The 13862-nt window shown below is 44.7% G+C and overlaps 1 protein-coding gene across 1 annotated transcript; it reads right to left on the reverse strand.

The window, feature by feature from the left end:
- Window positions 1–5738: 5738 nt before the first annotated feature.
- MRPS30 (mitochondrial ribosomal protein S30) lies at window positions 5739–13539 on the reverse strand. The gene is made up of 5 exons (XM_035100930.3): window positions 12925–13539; window positions 11331–11476; window positions 8873–8978; window positions 7544–7720; window positions 5739–6237 (listed from the first exon to the last, which is right to left on the reverse strand). The coding sequence occupies exons 1-5, from the start codon at window positions 13526–13528 to the stop codon at window positions 5969–5971; spliced, it is 1302 nt and encodes a 433-aa protein (XP_034956821.3). The 5' UTR covers window positions 13529–13539; the 3' UTR covers window positions 5739–5968.
- Between the last annotated feature and the right edge of the window lie 323 nt (window positions 13540–13862).

Consider the following 13862-nt stretch of genomic DNA (forward strand, 5'->3'; position numbering starts at 1 on the left):
TATAGTCCAACCTCCCTGCAATGCAGGAATATCCAGCTGTCCAATATGGCAACCGAGACCGCAACCTTGGTGTTATCAGCACCACGCTCTAACCGACTGAGCTACCATCCATCTAGTCCAGTAGACTAGCAGTAGACTAGTCAGTAGACTAGCAGTGGTTTTCCAGGATTCCAGACAAGGCTCTCTCCCTGCCCTACCTGGAGATGCCAGGGGTTGAAATTGGGGACTTTCTGTATGCAAGGCAGATGTCCTACAACCGAGGTACAGCCCTTCCCCAATGTCACTTGGCTACAGGTTTTTTGCTCAACACATTTCTGTGTACGAAAAGCATGAAACCTACATTCATAGAATCATAGACTCATATTTGGAAGAGACCACAAGGGCCATCCAGTCCAACCCCCTGCCAAGCAGGAAACGCCATCAAGGCATTCTTGACATATGCCTGTCAAGCCTCTGCTTAAAGACCTCCAAAGAAGGAGACTCCACCACACTCCTTGGTAGCAAATTCCACTGCCGAACAGCTCTTACTGTCAGGAAGTTCTTCCTAATGTTTAGGTGGAATCTTCTTTCTTGAAGTTTGAATCCATTGCTCTGTGTCCGCTTCTCTGGAGCAGCAGAAAACAATCTTTCTCCCTCCTCCATATGACATCCTTTCTTCATCCTGAGAGCCAGTGTGGTGTAGTGGTTAAGAGCGGTAGACTTGTAATCTGGTGAACCGGGTTCGCGTCCCCGCTCCTCCACATGCAGCTGCTGGGTGACCTTGGGCTAGTCACACTTCTCTGAAGTCTCTCAGCCCCACTCACCTCACAGAGTGTTTGTTGTGGGGGAGGAAGGAAAAGGAGAATGTTAGCTGCTTTGAGACTCCTTCGGGTAGTGATAAAGCGGGATATCAAATCCAACTCTTCTTCTCATATATTTGAACATGGCTATCATATCACCCCTTAACCTTCTCTTCTCCAGGCTAAACATACCCAGCTCCCTAAGCCGTTCCTCATAAGGCATCATTCAGTGATCACGTTTCTGTATTCCAGTGGCAACAGTGGGAAATCATGTCTATATTGCTCTTAAGTGCATGCACTTAGGGAAAAACAGATGTGCAAGTGAGCACTGCAAGTAAATCTTGATCCCTAAGCGCTTTCAGAGTAGTGTTTGATGCCCTCATATTTCCATTTCTGCAATACAACCACAAAACATGTTATATAGAGGCAATTCGACTGAACCCAACCACAAGGTACCTCCCAACTAGTCATGCAAGGTGGTTGCTTCAGGCAGAAGCACACTGTTCCCACATCATCACAAGCTCACCTAATCAGAGGCTGGAGGTGCTGCATCCTGTGCTGTGGCAAGCAGTTACTTTGCACAGACTGTCATGAGCTGCTACAGGCTCAAAATGAAAAGAGGCCATTCTTTGTGAGCACAAGTAGGTTATGCTGTTTCAAGTTAAGAGTTCCTTCAGGGATAAGGCAGTGAATATTTACTGCTGTTCATCATGCAACTGGTAGCAAGGCACAACTTTATCCCAAGTACCGTGTTTCTCATATTATAAGTCATGTCTTATAATCTTTTTTTCTCAAGAAAATAAGCCTATGGCTTATTTTCGGGGGGTGTCTTATTATTTTTTTAAAAAATTACAGTATGGTACCTCCCCTGTCCGGCGCCCGGAACTGGCTGCTGCTGCGCTGCTGGGCGCGTTGTCGGCGCTTCAGCAGGGCACGCTGCTGGGTCCCGCCGGGTCGGGGCTTCACGCGGCGCGCGCTGAGGCTCTTGCCGGATCCCGGCTCGGAGCAGCGCGCGCTGCGGCTCTTGCTGCGTCCCGCAGCGCCAGCGCCAAGCGCCAACCCAGCAGCAGGACCGGCGGGACCTGCAGCGCGCGCGACAGGAAGAGGAGGGACCAGCGAGTGGCAGCCGCGGCGGCCAATGAAGGCTCGGCCGGGTGTTTTTTGTCGTTGTAGCTGCGTCCCGCTGCGTCCCTCCTCTTCCTGTCGCGGCTCGGTGCCCGGAACTGGCGGCTGCTGCGCGCGTTGTCGGCGCTTCAGCAGGGCACGCTGCTGGGTCCCGCCGGGTCGGGGCTCCACGCGGCGCGCGCTGAGGCTCTTGCCGGGTCTCGCCGCCGGGTCGGGGCTCGGAGCAGCGCGCGCTGCGGCTCTTGCTGCGTCCCGCCGCCGGGTCAGCGCTTGGCGCGGTGCATGCTGCTGGACATTTTGGAGGGGCAGCAGCAGCCGATTCCGGGCGCTTACAGGCATCTTCCTCTTCCATGGCGCCATCCAGACCTGCTCCCACCACTACGGCTTATTTTTGGGGTATGTCTTATATTTCTTCAACTCAGGAAAATCCTGCCATGGCTTATTTTGTAGGGATGACTTAAAATATGAGAAACACGGCATGTCTTGTCGGATGAAGTCCGTGGAAGATACAGTGTGAAGAGGAAAGGCTGAAATAAATACTAGCCATAGGATAGCAAGTTTAAAGCATGTGGGGCCTCACCTGAAGCCCAATTTAACAGAATTGCATAATAGTTGGAGGGTTTTAATGCTGCAGTTCTCCTCTTGTTATTCCCCAGTGTATGATTGGGAACCAGCAGCAAGGTTTACTCGGAAAGCAATTCATTTATACCTGCCTACCTAACCCGGTCCTCTCGATGTTTTGAGACTACAGCTCAAACCGGCATTGGAAGGCTGGTTTATATGGCTTGTTGAACGGCAATTGCCCACCTCAAAGTAGCAAGGCTTTTGAAAGGAGAATTTCGAACAGTTTCTTATATGGGTCTTGGAGTGGCAAGTTGCAGTTCAAAGTGAAAGTATCAAAACCCTTAGGATTTAAGTAGCTTGCTGGAGTCTAGTTATAGTAATGAAATTCAGAGTCAACTACTGAAAATTGCCCAAATCACATGTGCTCTTTATCTTTCACTCTTTAAGACTATAGGAGCACCGCAACCAGCCATTAAGCATCTCTTTACCATTGCAAGGAGAATCATAGCACCGCTGCATTTATCAAACTGGGTTGGCATCTGAACTATAGCATGCTTTGGGTCTCACTATGAAAAGCGGCAAATTAAGGAGGGCAATGCAAACTGAAGGACTTTTCACTCTGTAAAAAAATACACTGGGCAACTTAAAAAAAACTTGTGCATTTTCATCAGAGCTTCAGTGTGCAGTATGTGTGTTCTTCTGTGGGAGCAATAATGGAAGATGATAATAAGTCTATCTACAAAAGCATTAACTGAAATACCCATTCTATTTTCATAATGAAAATACTGAAGAGACTGCAAGTTAATTAGATAAAAGTTAAATATGCATAAACAGAAATCCTCTCTAAACGCCATTTTCCAAACAAAGTATTTATCATGGGAGCTTTCAACCTGAAGTCATTTTTCCACGGAAAGCAACAGAATGGTAATCTTGCAGTTTTTAAAAGCAAGCCATTTTAACACCAGGCAGACACACTGATGTTGTATTTAATACAAAATAGTAAACAGTGCCATCTGCTGGTTAACCTTTCCGTTCATTTAATCTTCTACCTACCAAAATCATGTTAGATATCAAATTAAGTTTTAATATGCTGTTTGTGGCCAGAACCCAAAGAGCACCTGAAGTTAATGAAAGGGGCTTTTACTACGATGGTGGAATTTTTTTACTTTCCCCCGTCACAGATGCCTAATCTGCAAGTCAGAGGTTCCCAAACTGTGGTTCATGGAACACAAGGAATCAAAGAATTGTAGTGTCACCTTCATTCTGGTAGTCCATTCTGGTGAATTTGAAAGCATGCCTTACATTACATGAATTTTGCCCAAGACAAATTAAACAGAGCAGAAGTCAATAATTATGGCAGAACAATCTGTGTACCAGTGAAAATAATGCACATGCTTGAGACATACAGTGGTACCTCGGTTTAAGTACACAATTGGTTCCCGAAGTCTGTACTTAACCTGAAGCATACTTAACCTGAAGCGAATTTTCCCATTGAAAGTAATGGAAAGTGGATGAATCCATTCCAGATGGGTCCGCGGAGTACTTAAACTGAAAGTACTCAAACCGAAGCGTACTTAAACCGAGGTATGACTGTACTGCTTTAAATTGTAGGTAGGAGCCTCCCATAACAAAAAAACCACACAACATAGAAAACTAGCGTGGCTACGTTTTTACCCTTCTTTCCAAAACCTATTTTGCTAAATGTAGGACATTAGAAAGAAATATTCAACTATGTGAGCCCCCACTAAAGGGAAAGTTTTCAAGATTCCCTGCCGTCTAGAAGCTTTTACCATGATTATGTCCAGTTTTCCCACTACACCCGGCGTAAACGTATCATAGCTCAAATGAGTGTAAGTCATCCTTAAAGGTAAAGGGACCCCTGACCATTAGGTCCAGTCGTGAGTGACTCTGGGGTTGCGGCGCTCATCTTGCTTTACTGGCCGAGGGAGCCGGCGTACAGCTTCCAGGTCATGTGGCCAGCATGGCGAACCAGAGCAGCACACGGAAACGTCGTTTACCTTCCCACTGTAGCGGTACCTATTTATCTACTTGTGGGACGTGCTTTCGAACTGCTAGGTTCTACCAGACTTTTAGAAGACATCTGAAGGCAGCCCTGTTCAGGGAGGCTTTTAATGTTTAATAGATTATTGTGTTTTATTTTTCTGTTGGAAGCTGCCCAGAGTGGCTGGGGAAACCCAGCCAGATGGGTGGGGTATAAATAATAAATTATTATTATTATTAGGTTGGCAGGAGCAAGGACCCTATTTATCTACTTGCTTATGACGTGCTTTCGAACTGCTAGGTTGGCAGGAGCTGGGACCAAGCAACGGGAGCTCACACCATCACGGGGATCTGAACCACCGACCTTCTGATCAGCAAGCCCTAGGCTCTGTGGTTTAATCCCCAGCGCCACCTGCGTCCCTTACCTGAAAGCAAATGCCACACTGGCAACACCTGAACACTGCTTCCCAGCCACTGAACAACAGACCAAGTCTGGTGTGGGGGAACTACTGTGCAGAAACTTGGGAGCCAGGCGAACAAGCACACCCGGAACATTTTAGTCAATTCATATCTTAATGCAAGTACAGGGTGAGTCCTTTAAAAGGAGCCCCATGGATACAGATACAGAGTACACATGTTCCATGGGGCCTCTTTTAAAAGACTCACCCTAACAAGGCAATTCACTCACACACATTGTCCTTGCGTTATCAGAGGTTGTATTCAAGAACGTATGAGAGATTTGTGTATATGCCTGTATTACTCATCGGGGGTGTGGGTCAACCTGCAACATACTGCCTTTATTTTAACACACTTGTATACGGTTTTGCCTTTTAAACACCTTTTAAACATTAAAGCTCTGTAGCACTGCTCAGCTTTGATCAATTGTCTGTTTTTATATTTATTCTATAGTTTTATCACACAAATTCTTAGGAAAATGTAACCTCTGACTGCAGATTGCATAACTTGGAACATGGAAAAGCAGGACTTGACCATGAAAAAGCAAAGAAAATATGTATGTTTGTATGCATGTGTGTGATCGCTCTGTCTGGGAGCAGGGGCATGGCTCAGGAGAGGAAAGAGAACAACAACTAGAGGGTGAGATCCATGGCACTCTCTGAAAATGCTATTTAACTAGAGAAGATACACTGCAATACAGTATCTGGATTGCAGATAAATCTCTTGCTAGTTTCTAAAAGTTGTGGATTTAATCTGCGTCCTCCTTTGAGGAGAGAACCACATTTTAACACAAGACAACACACAGAGAAGATGTCGGTCTAGCTATTTCATTTAAATAGCTATGTAAATGTGTTTATTGCCATACAAATAAATCAGCCAAAGCACTTAAGAGCACCAGAAGTGCTCTTGTACAGCTCTCATTGATCCAAAGAGCCAAACATAGGAATAGTGCTTAGATTGATTGCACTTTTGACAGTCCAGAGAAAATTTCACTTTAGGCATTGGAGTATCTTGAGAGGATTCAGATGTACCTGAATTTCATGTTATACCTCCTTTGGTCTGTTTAAGAGAAATTTAACCAGTTGAACTAGAATTTCATCATTAAATCCTTTCACATTGTTTTCTTCGATTGCTTCGTACAGGGGCCTACTTTCAGTTCCCCAGCAAATATTCTTTCTTGGGTTATTTTTATCAGCATCAGCAGATAGAGCCAAGGTATTCAACTGGTAACAAAAGAAGCTGAAGTATCTTCCGTCGGTAATCACAGCCTGCGATACAAAAGGCCGGGTCACATCTGCTTCACTCCAGAATCCTGAGGGAGAGGGGAGGAAAAAAGCAGCAGCTAAACAAAAGCATTTTCCTATCAACAACAACAAAAGCAAGCCTTTAAAAGCAAAGTCATTGCAGATCCATTGTAAAAGGTTGCATATTTTAATAGCTTACTAGCTTTTCCCATCCTGGTGCCTGAACAGCTTCTGCCATCTACTGGTCTTTGCTGGCTGGGGCTGATGAGAACTGCAGTGCAAAACATCTGGAGGGCACCAGGTTGAGGAAGGCTGGTTTAGAGCTCCAACTTTACAGTTGGTCATGCAACTTACAACAAAGAGGAAGAGCCGCCCAGAGGGGAAATAGCGTGAATAAAACACCTTATGTCTGGCAAGAGTCAGCCAGAGACTTGTGTGACATGGTTTCTAAAGTGGCAAAAGCACAAACTGAGAGCTATACAGGTAAGGAAAAGGTAAAGGACCCCTGGACAGTTAAGTCCAGTCAAAGGTGACTATGGGGTGCAGCACTTATCTCTCTTTCAGGCAAAGGGAGCTGGCGTTTGTCCACAGGCAGCTTTCTGGGTCGTGTGGCCAGCATGACCAAACTGCTTCTGGTGCAACAGAACACTATGACGGAAGCCAGAATGCACAGATATGCCGTTTACCTTCGCATCACAGTGGTACCTATTTATCTACTTGCACTGGCATGCTTTCAAACTGGTAGGTTAGCAGGAGCTGGGACAGAGCAATGGGAGCTCCTCCCGTCACCTTCTGATCGGCAAGCCTAAGAGACTCACTGGTTTAGACCACAGCACTACCAGCGCTATACAAGATATTCCCCATTCTACAAGGGGACATAGCTGCTCACACTCTTCACCTCCTCAATCTGCAAGACCATGCCAACTTTTTAATTGATTTAAAGTGCAGATACTAGTCCCACCTCACTTTCCCCCACACACTGGGTATATATCTGTTCCACCCAAGCCTTTCTGTATTGAGTGGAAAGGCCTGAAGGCAGTTTGCAAGCATGTTCAGCTAAGCACATATACAATATCCCAAGCAAGCATTAACCATGTATGATTACAGGTCCTAATCACAATGAGACTTGCTACCATGTTCATCAGAAGTATTTACAAGCCTCTTTCAGATCTTCCAGTTCAACATGGAAAGGCCAAGTGTGAAGTGGGCATGCCTAATGCTCACATACTCACTCAACATTCACATATTCTTTAGAACGCATTAATAGGGCTAAGATAAATCACATGGCTGTATCATCTTCTAAAAGTTATATTTGTGAGCTTGCTATTTACCTTATCTTGCAACACTGGCTATCATCTTTAACTATTGACCTACCTTGGTACATTGCTTGTGCTCCAGTCCAAGCAAAAAGACTTGCAATTGCATTAGCACGGCAAGGGACTTCAACCTGATCGAAGAGATTCATTTTTATAAGCCTGTCCCTTTTCAGCCTGTCAGGAATTAAATGAAACTGTGTATGCCCATAGGCACATGGATCTGCAACATTTGATCCTAAATCCCGCAAGAGAAAGAATTGTTTTAGATTTTAGCACGTAGAATGCTTAGATAAAAGTACCAATTCATCTAATAACAGATTTCTTAGCTGTTTTATCTTCAAATTTCTTAACAATATAGTGATGCCGACAGGTATGTTTTTAAAAAAAATAATTTAAATATGAACACAACGCCATACAAAATGCAGCTGTTTTATATCCCTTGCAGACGAACACAGTATGTGTAGACGGTCAGGTCATGCATCCATAGCCGAGACCAGAGGACGAATGACCGCTGGAAGGAGCGCAGAGAGACAAAACTCCATGGTGCATCTGCAACAGCACAGCCAGATGCCTTCATCTGCCCCAGCTGCAATAAAACAGGTCTCTCCTGTATCAGGCTCTACAGCCACAGCAGGAGCTGTAACCTTCCAACAGTCTGACTTCACTCCCAAAGGTGCATTCCTCCATTGTCTCCCCAAGACAGACAGATGTCAACTAACAAGCCTTTTAGATAAAGATTGTGAACCTTTAGAAATAACATCTAACATCTACTTCAAGAAAGGAGTAATTTTAAAGTGCATAGGCCATTTTGAAATCAGGAGTGCACTGGCTTAGCACGCTATGTCAATATAAAAGAGTCACAGCTATAATTTGTTCCAAAAAAACCCCCAAGATTAGGCATTCTAATCAAACAAAGTATAAAACTTATCAAGAAAAGTATTTTATCATAGTAGCAAAATGAACTGCATGCTGCGAAATTCGTAGTTTAAATGCCAACTCAACTTCAACATTGCTATGTGTATTAAGAAAGCCACTGTTATTTCAGCCAGTGAACCCCAACATATAATGTCAGGATAACAATGGCCCACTTGAGAGATTGACCATAAGGTTTTATACAACATATGGAAAGCAACTTGAAAGGTTATCTGCAAATGCCTAATATAATGAATTGCTAATGAGCTGCTGAAGTCCTCTTGCAAAGTGATTTATTTTGTTTAAAAAAATAAACATGAAAGCACTGAAAAGAATAGCATGAATTATATTTTGTTCATATTGAATTATAGCATCAAGACATTTTAAAATTGAAGTATTATGCATCAGAAGTATCCGTCTACAAATACATTGAGTAGCGACTTTATAGATTAGCGTTCTGATGTGGCAGTCTTACCTATAAATATTTTATTATCATACTGTCGTTTGAACAATGGAAGCTTGTCAGGCAAGACATTAATAACAGGAATATCTCCAGGAGCCACATAGTCCAGGGGCACGAACTTAGGGGAAGAAAAAGAAAATTGGTTCAGTAAACTGATATATAATAACACAGTATTATGCATTTATTTTTTTATTTTTTATTTTAAAAATGCCCTGCTTTACACCACTTCTGTTTCAAAAAATAAAAACATACAAAATTTAAAACATACATTAAACCCTTATTTTTTTTAAAAAAACAATTATAACATAATTAATTATTATTAATGATGGTGATAAGAGGGTGCTCTCACTATTGACCACTTAAATATTTGACCTAAATTACAATGCAATTTGTAATTTACCACTAGCATGATTGTCTAAGGGGAGATGTAATTCTCCCAAATGATTTCACAATGCTATGACATTGGCTTACTACTGTGTCCAAACCAGGCTCATGGTTTGCCTTGCTCCAAACCAACCATGAGCTGTAGCCAAGGTTTGTTCTTGGCCTACTGCTCACAGCTTGTTTAGGGGAGACAAACCACAGCATAGACCTACACCCACACTTACCCCTACTTTTTAATTCCCTTGTTCTCCCTGACTGAGGTGCTGCTACTGCTTCAGTGTTAGAAACTGAGATATGAAAGCTAGGAGCTAAACGGAACCTTAAGCCTTGGTTATGGGTGCAACAACAAAATGTCTAGGTGCACTTTTTAATAACAAGAATACAAAGCTCAAAATGAATGAATTGCAGCTAAAATATTATGCTCATTTTTCACATGGTCTAGTCCTTCCCCTGCCCACCTCCCTAATATTCCTAAGAAGGTCTCTTCTCCAGTCTTCAGAGTAGCTGAAAGTTGGGAGGCAGAAAAGGTCCTCCTTTCCTTCCACTGTGCAGTTTTAATCTGAAATCTTATCTGCTGCACTGTGCCCAGAGTTCAGAAGCTGCTTGTGCTAATGACATTCCCTATCACAAAATGCACCTAGAACAGTGGTTCCCAACAGGTGGTCCGGGGACCCCCAGGGGTCCGCGAGCTATGCCAGAGGGGTCCGCAAGATGCTATTAGAATAAAAAATATATTAAATATATTTCGTATGATAACAGATTTTTTGTTTTGGCCGCTTCCTGCATGAGCAGAGTCTAGTGCAAAACTAGAATTAGATAGAGGCAGTAGTTCTGCTGTATGCCGTTAGGTGGCGCTTTACAAACACTACTGTTTTGCAAAGAGGCAGCGCGCGCATTCTACTAACGCTCACCTCCCCAAGATGCTTTGCGCGCATCGGCTTCATTTGTGCGCTACTGCGCAGGTACCCTGTCTTCTCCATTCCCCTCCCTCCTCCCTGGCGCGTGCTGCCTCTTTGCAAAACAGTAGTGTTTGTAAACAATGCGTTGTTTTTCGCGGAAGCTACAGTTCGCGTAGTTAAAAATGGACCGTTGGTTAAAAAGTGGTTCGTTAAAACGACAAAGGCCTACAGATGAAGAGGAAGATAATGCATTTGATGTTCGAGCAAGTAAGTCAGTGACTCTCGAACCGATCTTGTCAGTGTCCATTGAACCTAAATAGTCGGCGTCCCTTGAACCTAGCCCTTCCAAGATCAGTGTTAAGCTTACTGGAAAAATTAGATTAGGAATTAGATTTAGGATTAGGAATTAATGGGGGTCCTTGTCACAATAGCGGCTCGATGAGGGGTCCTCGAGAAAATTTTGTTGGGAACCCCTGACCTAGAACAATGAGTTTTGAACACTGTACTGCTTCATACCACTCAACTCACTTTACTACAGGTTTAGCCACCTAGTCAATCAATATGACTTGAAAATAAAAAGGGGGAGGTTATCCAAAGTATATCAACATCTCATTCATTCTGGATTCCCCCTCTCCCTTGCAGTCCTCTGAGTACCCATACAATATTTTCTGGAGGGTTGGGGAGCCTCTACAGCAGATTTGGGAGGCGTGAGAGAAAGGGGGAGTCCACTTGTAGAATATTGGATGTTGCAGAAGTACCAGCCCTTGAGGTATCTGTGTGTGTGTGTGTGTGTGTGTGTGCACAATGTATCTTTGCATGAGCCATCCATCTCCTTTCATTCAGATGACACACCCAAATCAATAAGTTATGCAAAAACATAGGGGGGGTGAGAGGTTTTCTGAGGATAAGTAGTTATTACTGCTATACACTTTCCAGTTTAAATTCAGAAAAATAATGTGCCTTAGTTATCAAGCATTTCGGGGAAACTGTGCTATAGTCTAATTTCCTCATAACAAGGGCTATTTTACCCGACACATATTCAATTTAATTAAACTGTAGACTTCAAAATGTGGTATATAATAGTATATAATATAATAGTAGAAGAGATCTATTTAGGGGTCAATACTCACCCCTGAAGTAACCAGAAATAGCAAATCCATTAATCTTTATGAAATTGGACTTCATACCTCTGAAAGCTGTTTTTGTATACGAATCTGACAGTGAGGTTTATCATCAATCTGAAATCTCAGTGGGTCAATTCTACCCTTTCGATGTCCACAAGGAACCACTGTCTCACCACGCAGCCAATAGAAATTTACTTCTGGTTTGAGATCTGAAATAACAAGTGTGTCTTTAATGCCTCCTGCAGTCAAGAGCCCACCAGAGAGATATTAAACATGCCTGTAGTCAAGGATGTATGCATGACCACATAGCATTTTTTGTGCACACGTACATGCTGAATATCTGTGCACACTTCTGAACCTTAATATGTGAAAAATCACAGTAAATCAGGTAAATGAGGAACAACTACAACTGATGGAAAGCTGTAGGAGAAGTACTTTGAACACTAGAAGCACCTATACTAGACAATGCTAGATAAATGTCGCCAATGAAACAGAAGCTACTTGGAATTATGTATGGAGTCTATCTCTGATCTGTACAAGAAGGGGATTTTATGCATCTCTATGTTTCACAATGTAGCAGTTCGAAAGCACGTCAAGGTGCAAGTAGATAAATAGGTACCGCTCTGGCGGGAAGGTAAACGGCATTTCCGTGTGCTGCTCTGGTTCACCAGAAGCAGCTTTGTCATGCTGGCCACATGACCTGGAAGCTGTACGCCGGCTCCCTCGGCTAATAATGCGAGATGAGCGCCGCAACCCCAGAGTCGGTCACGACTGGACCTAATAGTCGGGGGTCCCTTTACCTTTACCCTTCACAAATTATTGCTATGCATGTGTGTAACTGATTAAAAGTGTAACACCCCCCCCCAAACACACATTCCTCCTTAGTCCACACATTGCCAGGGATCATGACTAGATAATTATTATTACATCTGTTAGTCTCTTTATCTTACCCAATGCAACATACAACTAAACAAATGATAAAACCCCGCACGGATGCATGAAAGAAATACATTGACGGGATATAGCGATTAATGATAGGCATAAGGCTATTAATGATAAATTAACATGTGCCATTAAGGTAAGACAGGGAATATGCAGGAGAAATTATTTTGAAGAGATATGGAAGGTGTTTGTAGAATTTGTGCTGTTAAAACAGAAAGGGGTCAACCCATCGCAAGAGGTGTTGACATTTTGGAAGGTTAGATAACTACAAAGGAATGGTTTCGGTGGTGGGGGTGCACATTTTTATTCTTATTTATTTATGATTATTTGCCAAAATAAAGAAACATCCCACCCACTTCTAAAAGGACAAAAATGATTAAAGGCAAAAGGCCTGGTTCTAAAATCTAGAGGAAAGGTTTTTGCCTGACACCTAAAAATATATAAAGTTACTGGTATATAAAGAAATTGACAGAACCCCCCCTTCCATATTATTATTATTATTATTTTCCTGGAAGCCAACAGCTCAGACTACTCGAATACCTCCCACCCACCCCTTTCTCTCTCTCTCTCTCTCTCTCTCTCTCTCTCTCTCTCTCTCTCTCTCTCTCTCTCTCTCTCTCTCTCTCTCTCTCACACACACACACACACACACACACACACACAAACGTGTACCGGTATCCACTGCCAACTGCATCGCGCTTTTACACACACGCACCCAGGACCGAGGAGGAGCCAAGCACCGGGTTGGCGTTGGTCAGTCGGGCCGTCAGGCTGAGCGCCAGCTGCGTCAGGAAAGGGGACGGCCCCTGGTCGATGGCGCTGAAGAGAAAGGGGCTCCGCTTGCGCTGGTAGAAGTACTCCTGGAGCAGCGCGTCGCACACCGCGGAGCGCAGCTCGGCCAGGTCCCAGCCACCTCCTTCCCCTTCTTCTGCTGCTGCTCCTCCTCCTGCCGCAACCGCCACGGGGCCGGGCAGCCCCGGCACGAAGACTGTCTTGGTGTAGTCCTGGTACCAGCGGTCCGCGTTCACGGCCCACGTCTGCGGGTAGACCACGTACTTGCGCCGCTGCCGCTTCCCGTAGATCCGCAGCTTCTCCTCCACCGAGGGCGCGTCATGGATCTCCTGGTAGAAGCGCTCCCGGCGACGCTGCTTGGCCGCCGCGCTCTTCGCCGTCAGGGACGCCACCACTGGAGGGTAAAGGGACGGGGCGGCGGCGGCAGGGAGGAGATTCGGCACCTGCGACGCCGCCGAGGGCCCCGCGTGGAGCCACCGCCGCGGCCAGCTGTCGCGCAGCAACCGCAGCCCCCTGGACGCCGCCATCTTGCTCGCGTGAAACGGAAACGGGAAAAGAAGCGGGGAGGGCCGCTTCCGAGCGCTTCCGAGCCGCGGTTGGCTGAGCGCCCCTCACATGACCCGCTCGCGTCGAAGGCTTCGTGGAAAGAAGGGCAACCTGCGGGCTCACCCGAGGCTTTGCCGGAGACAGGGGCGGCGTCCGGCAACTGCGCATGCTCGTTGTCCTTATACGGACCCGTGTGGGATTGGAGCCTCAGCGGCGCCATACAATTCCATCAGCGTTATACAGGTGAAATTAGAATATCATCGGAAAGTACATTTATTTCAGTAATGCAACTTTTTTTTTAAAAAAAAAAACTTT

This window comes from Zootoca vivipara, chromosome 10 (assembly GCF_965207765.1).
Source record: "Zootoca vivipara chromosome 10, rZooViv2.hap1.1, whole genome shotgun sequence".
Taxonomy (NCBI): domain Eukaryota; kingdom Metazoa; phylum Chordata; class Lepidosauria; order Squamata; family Lacertidae; genus Zootoca; species Zootoca vivipara.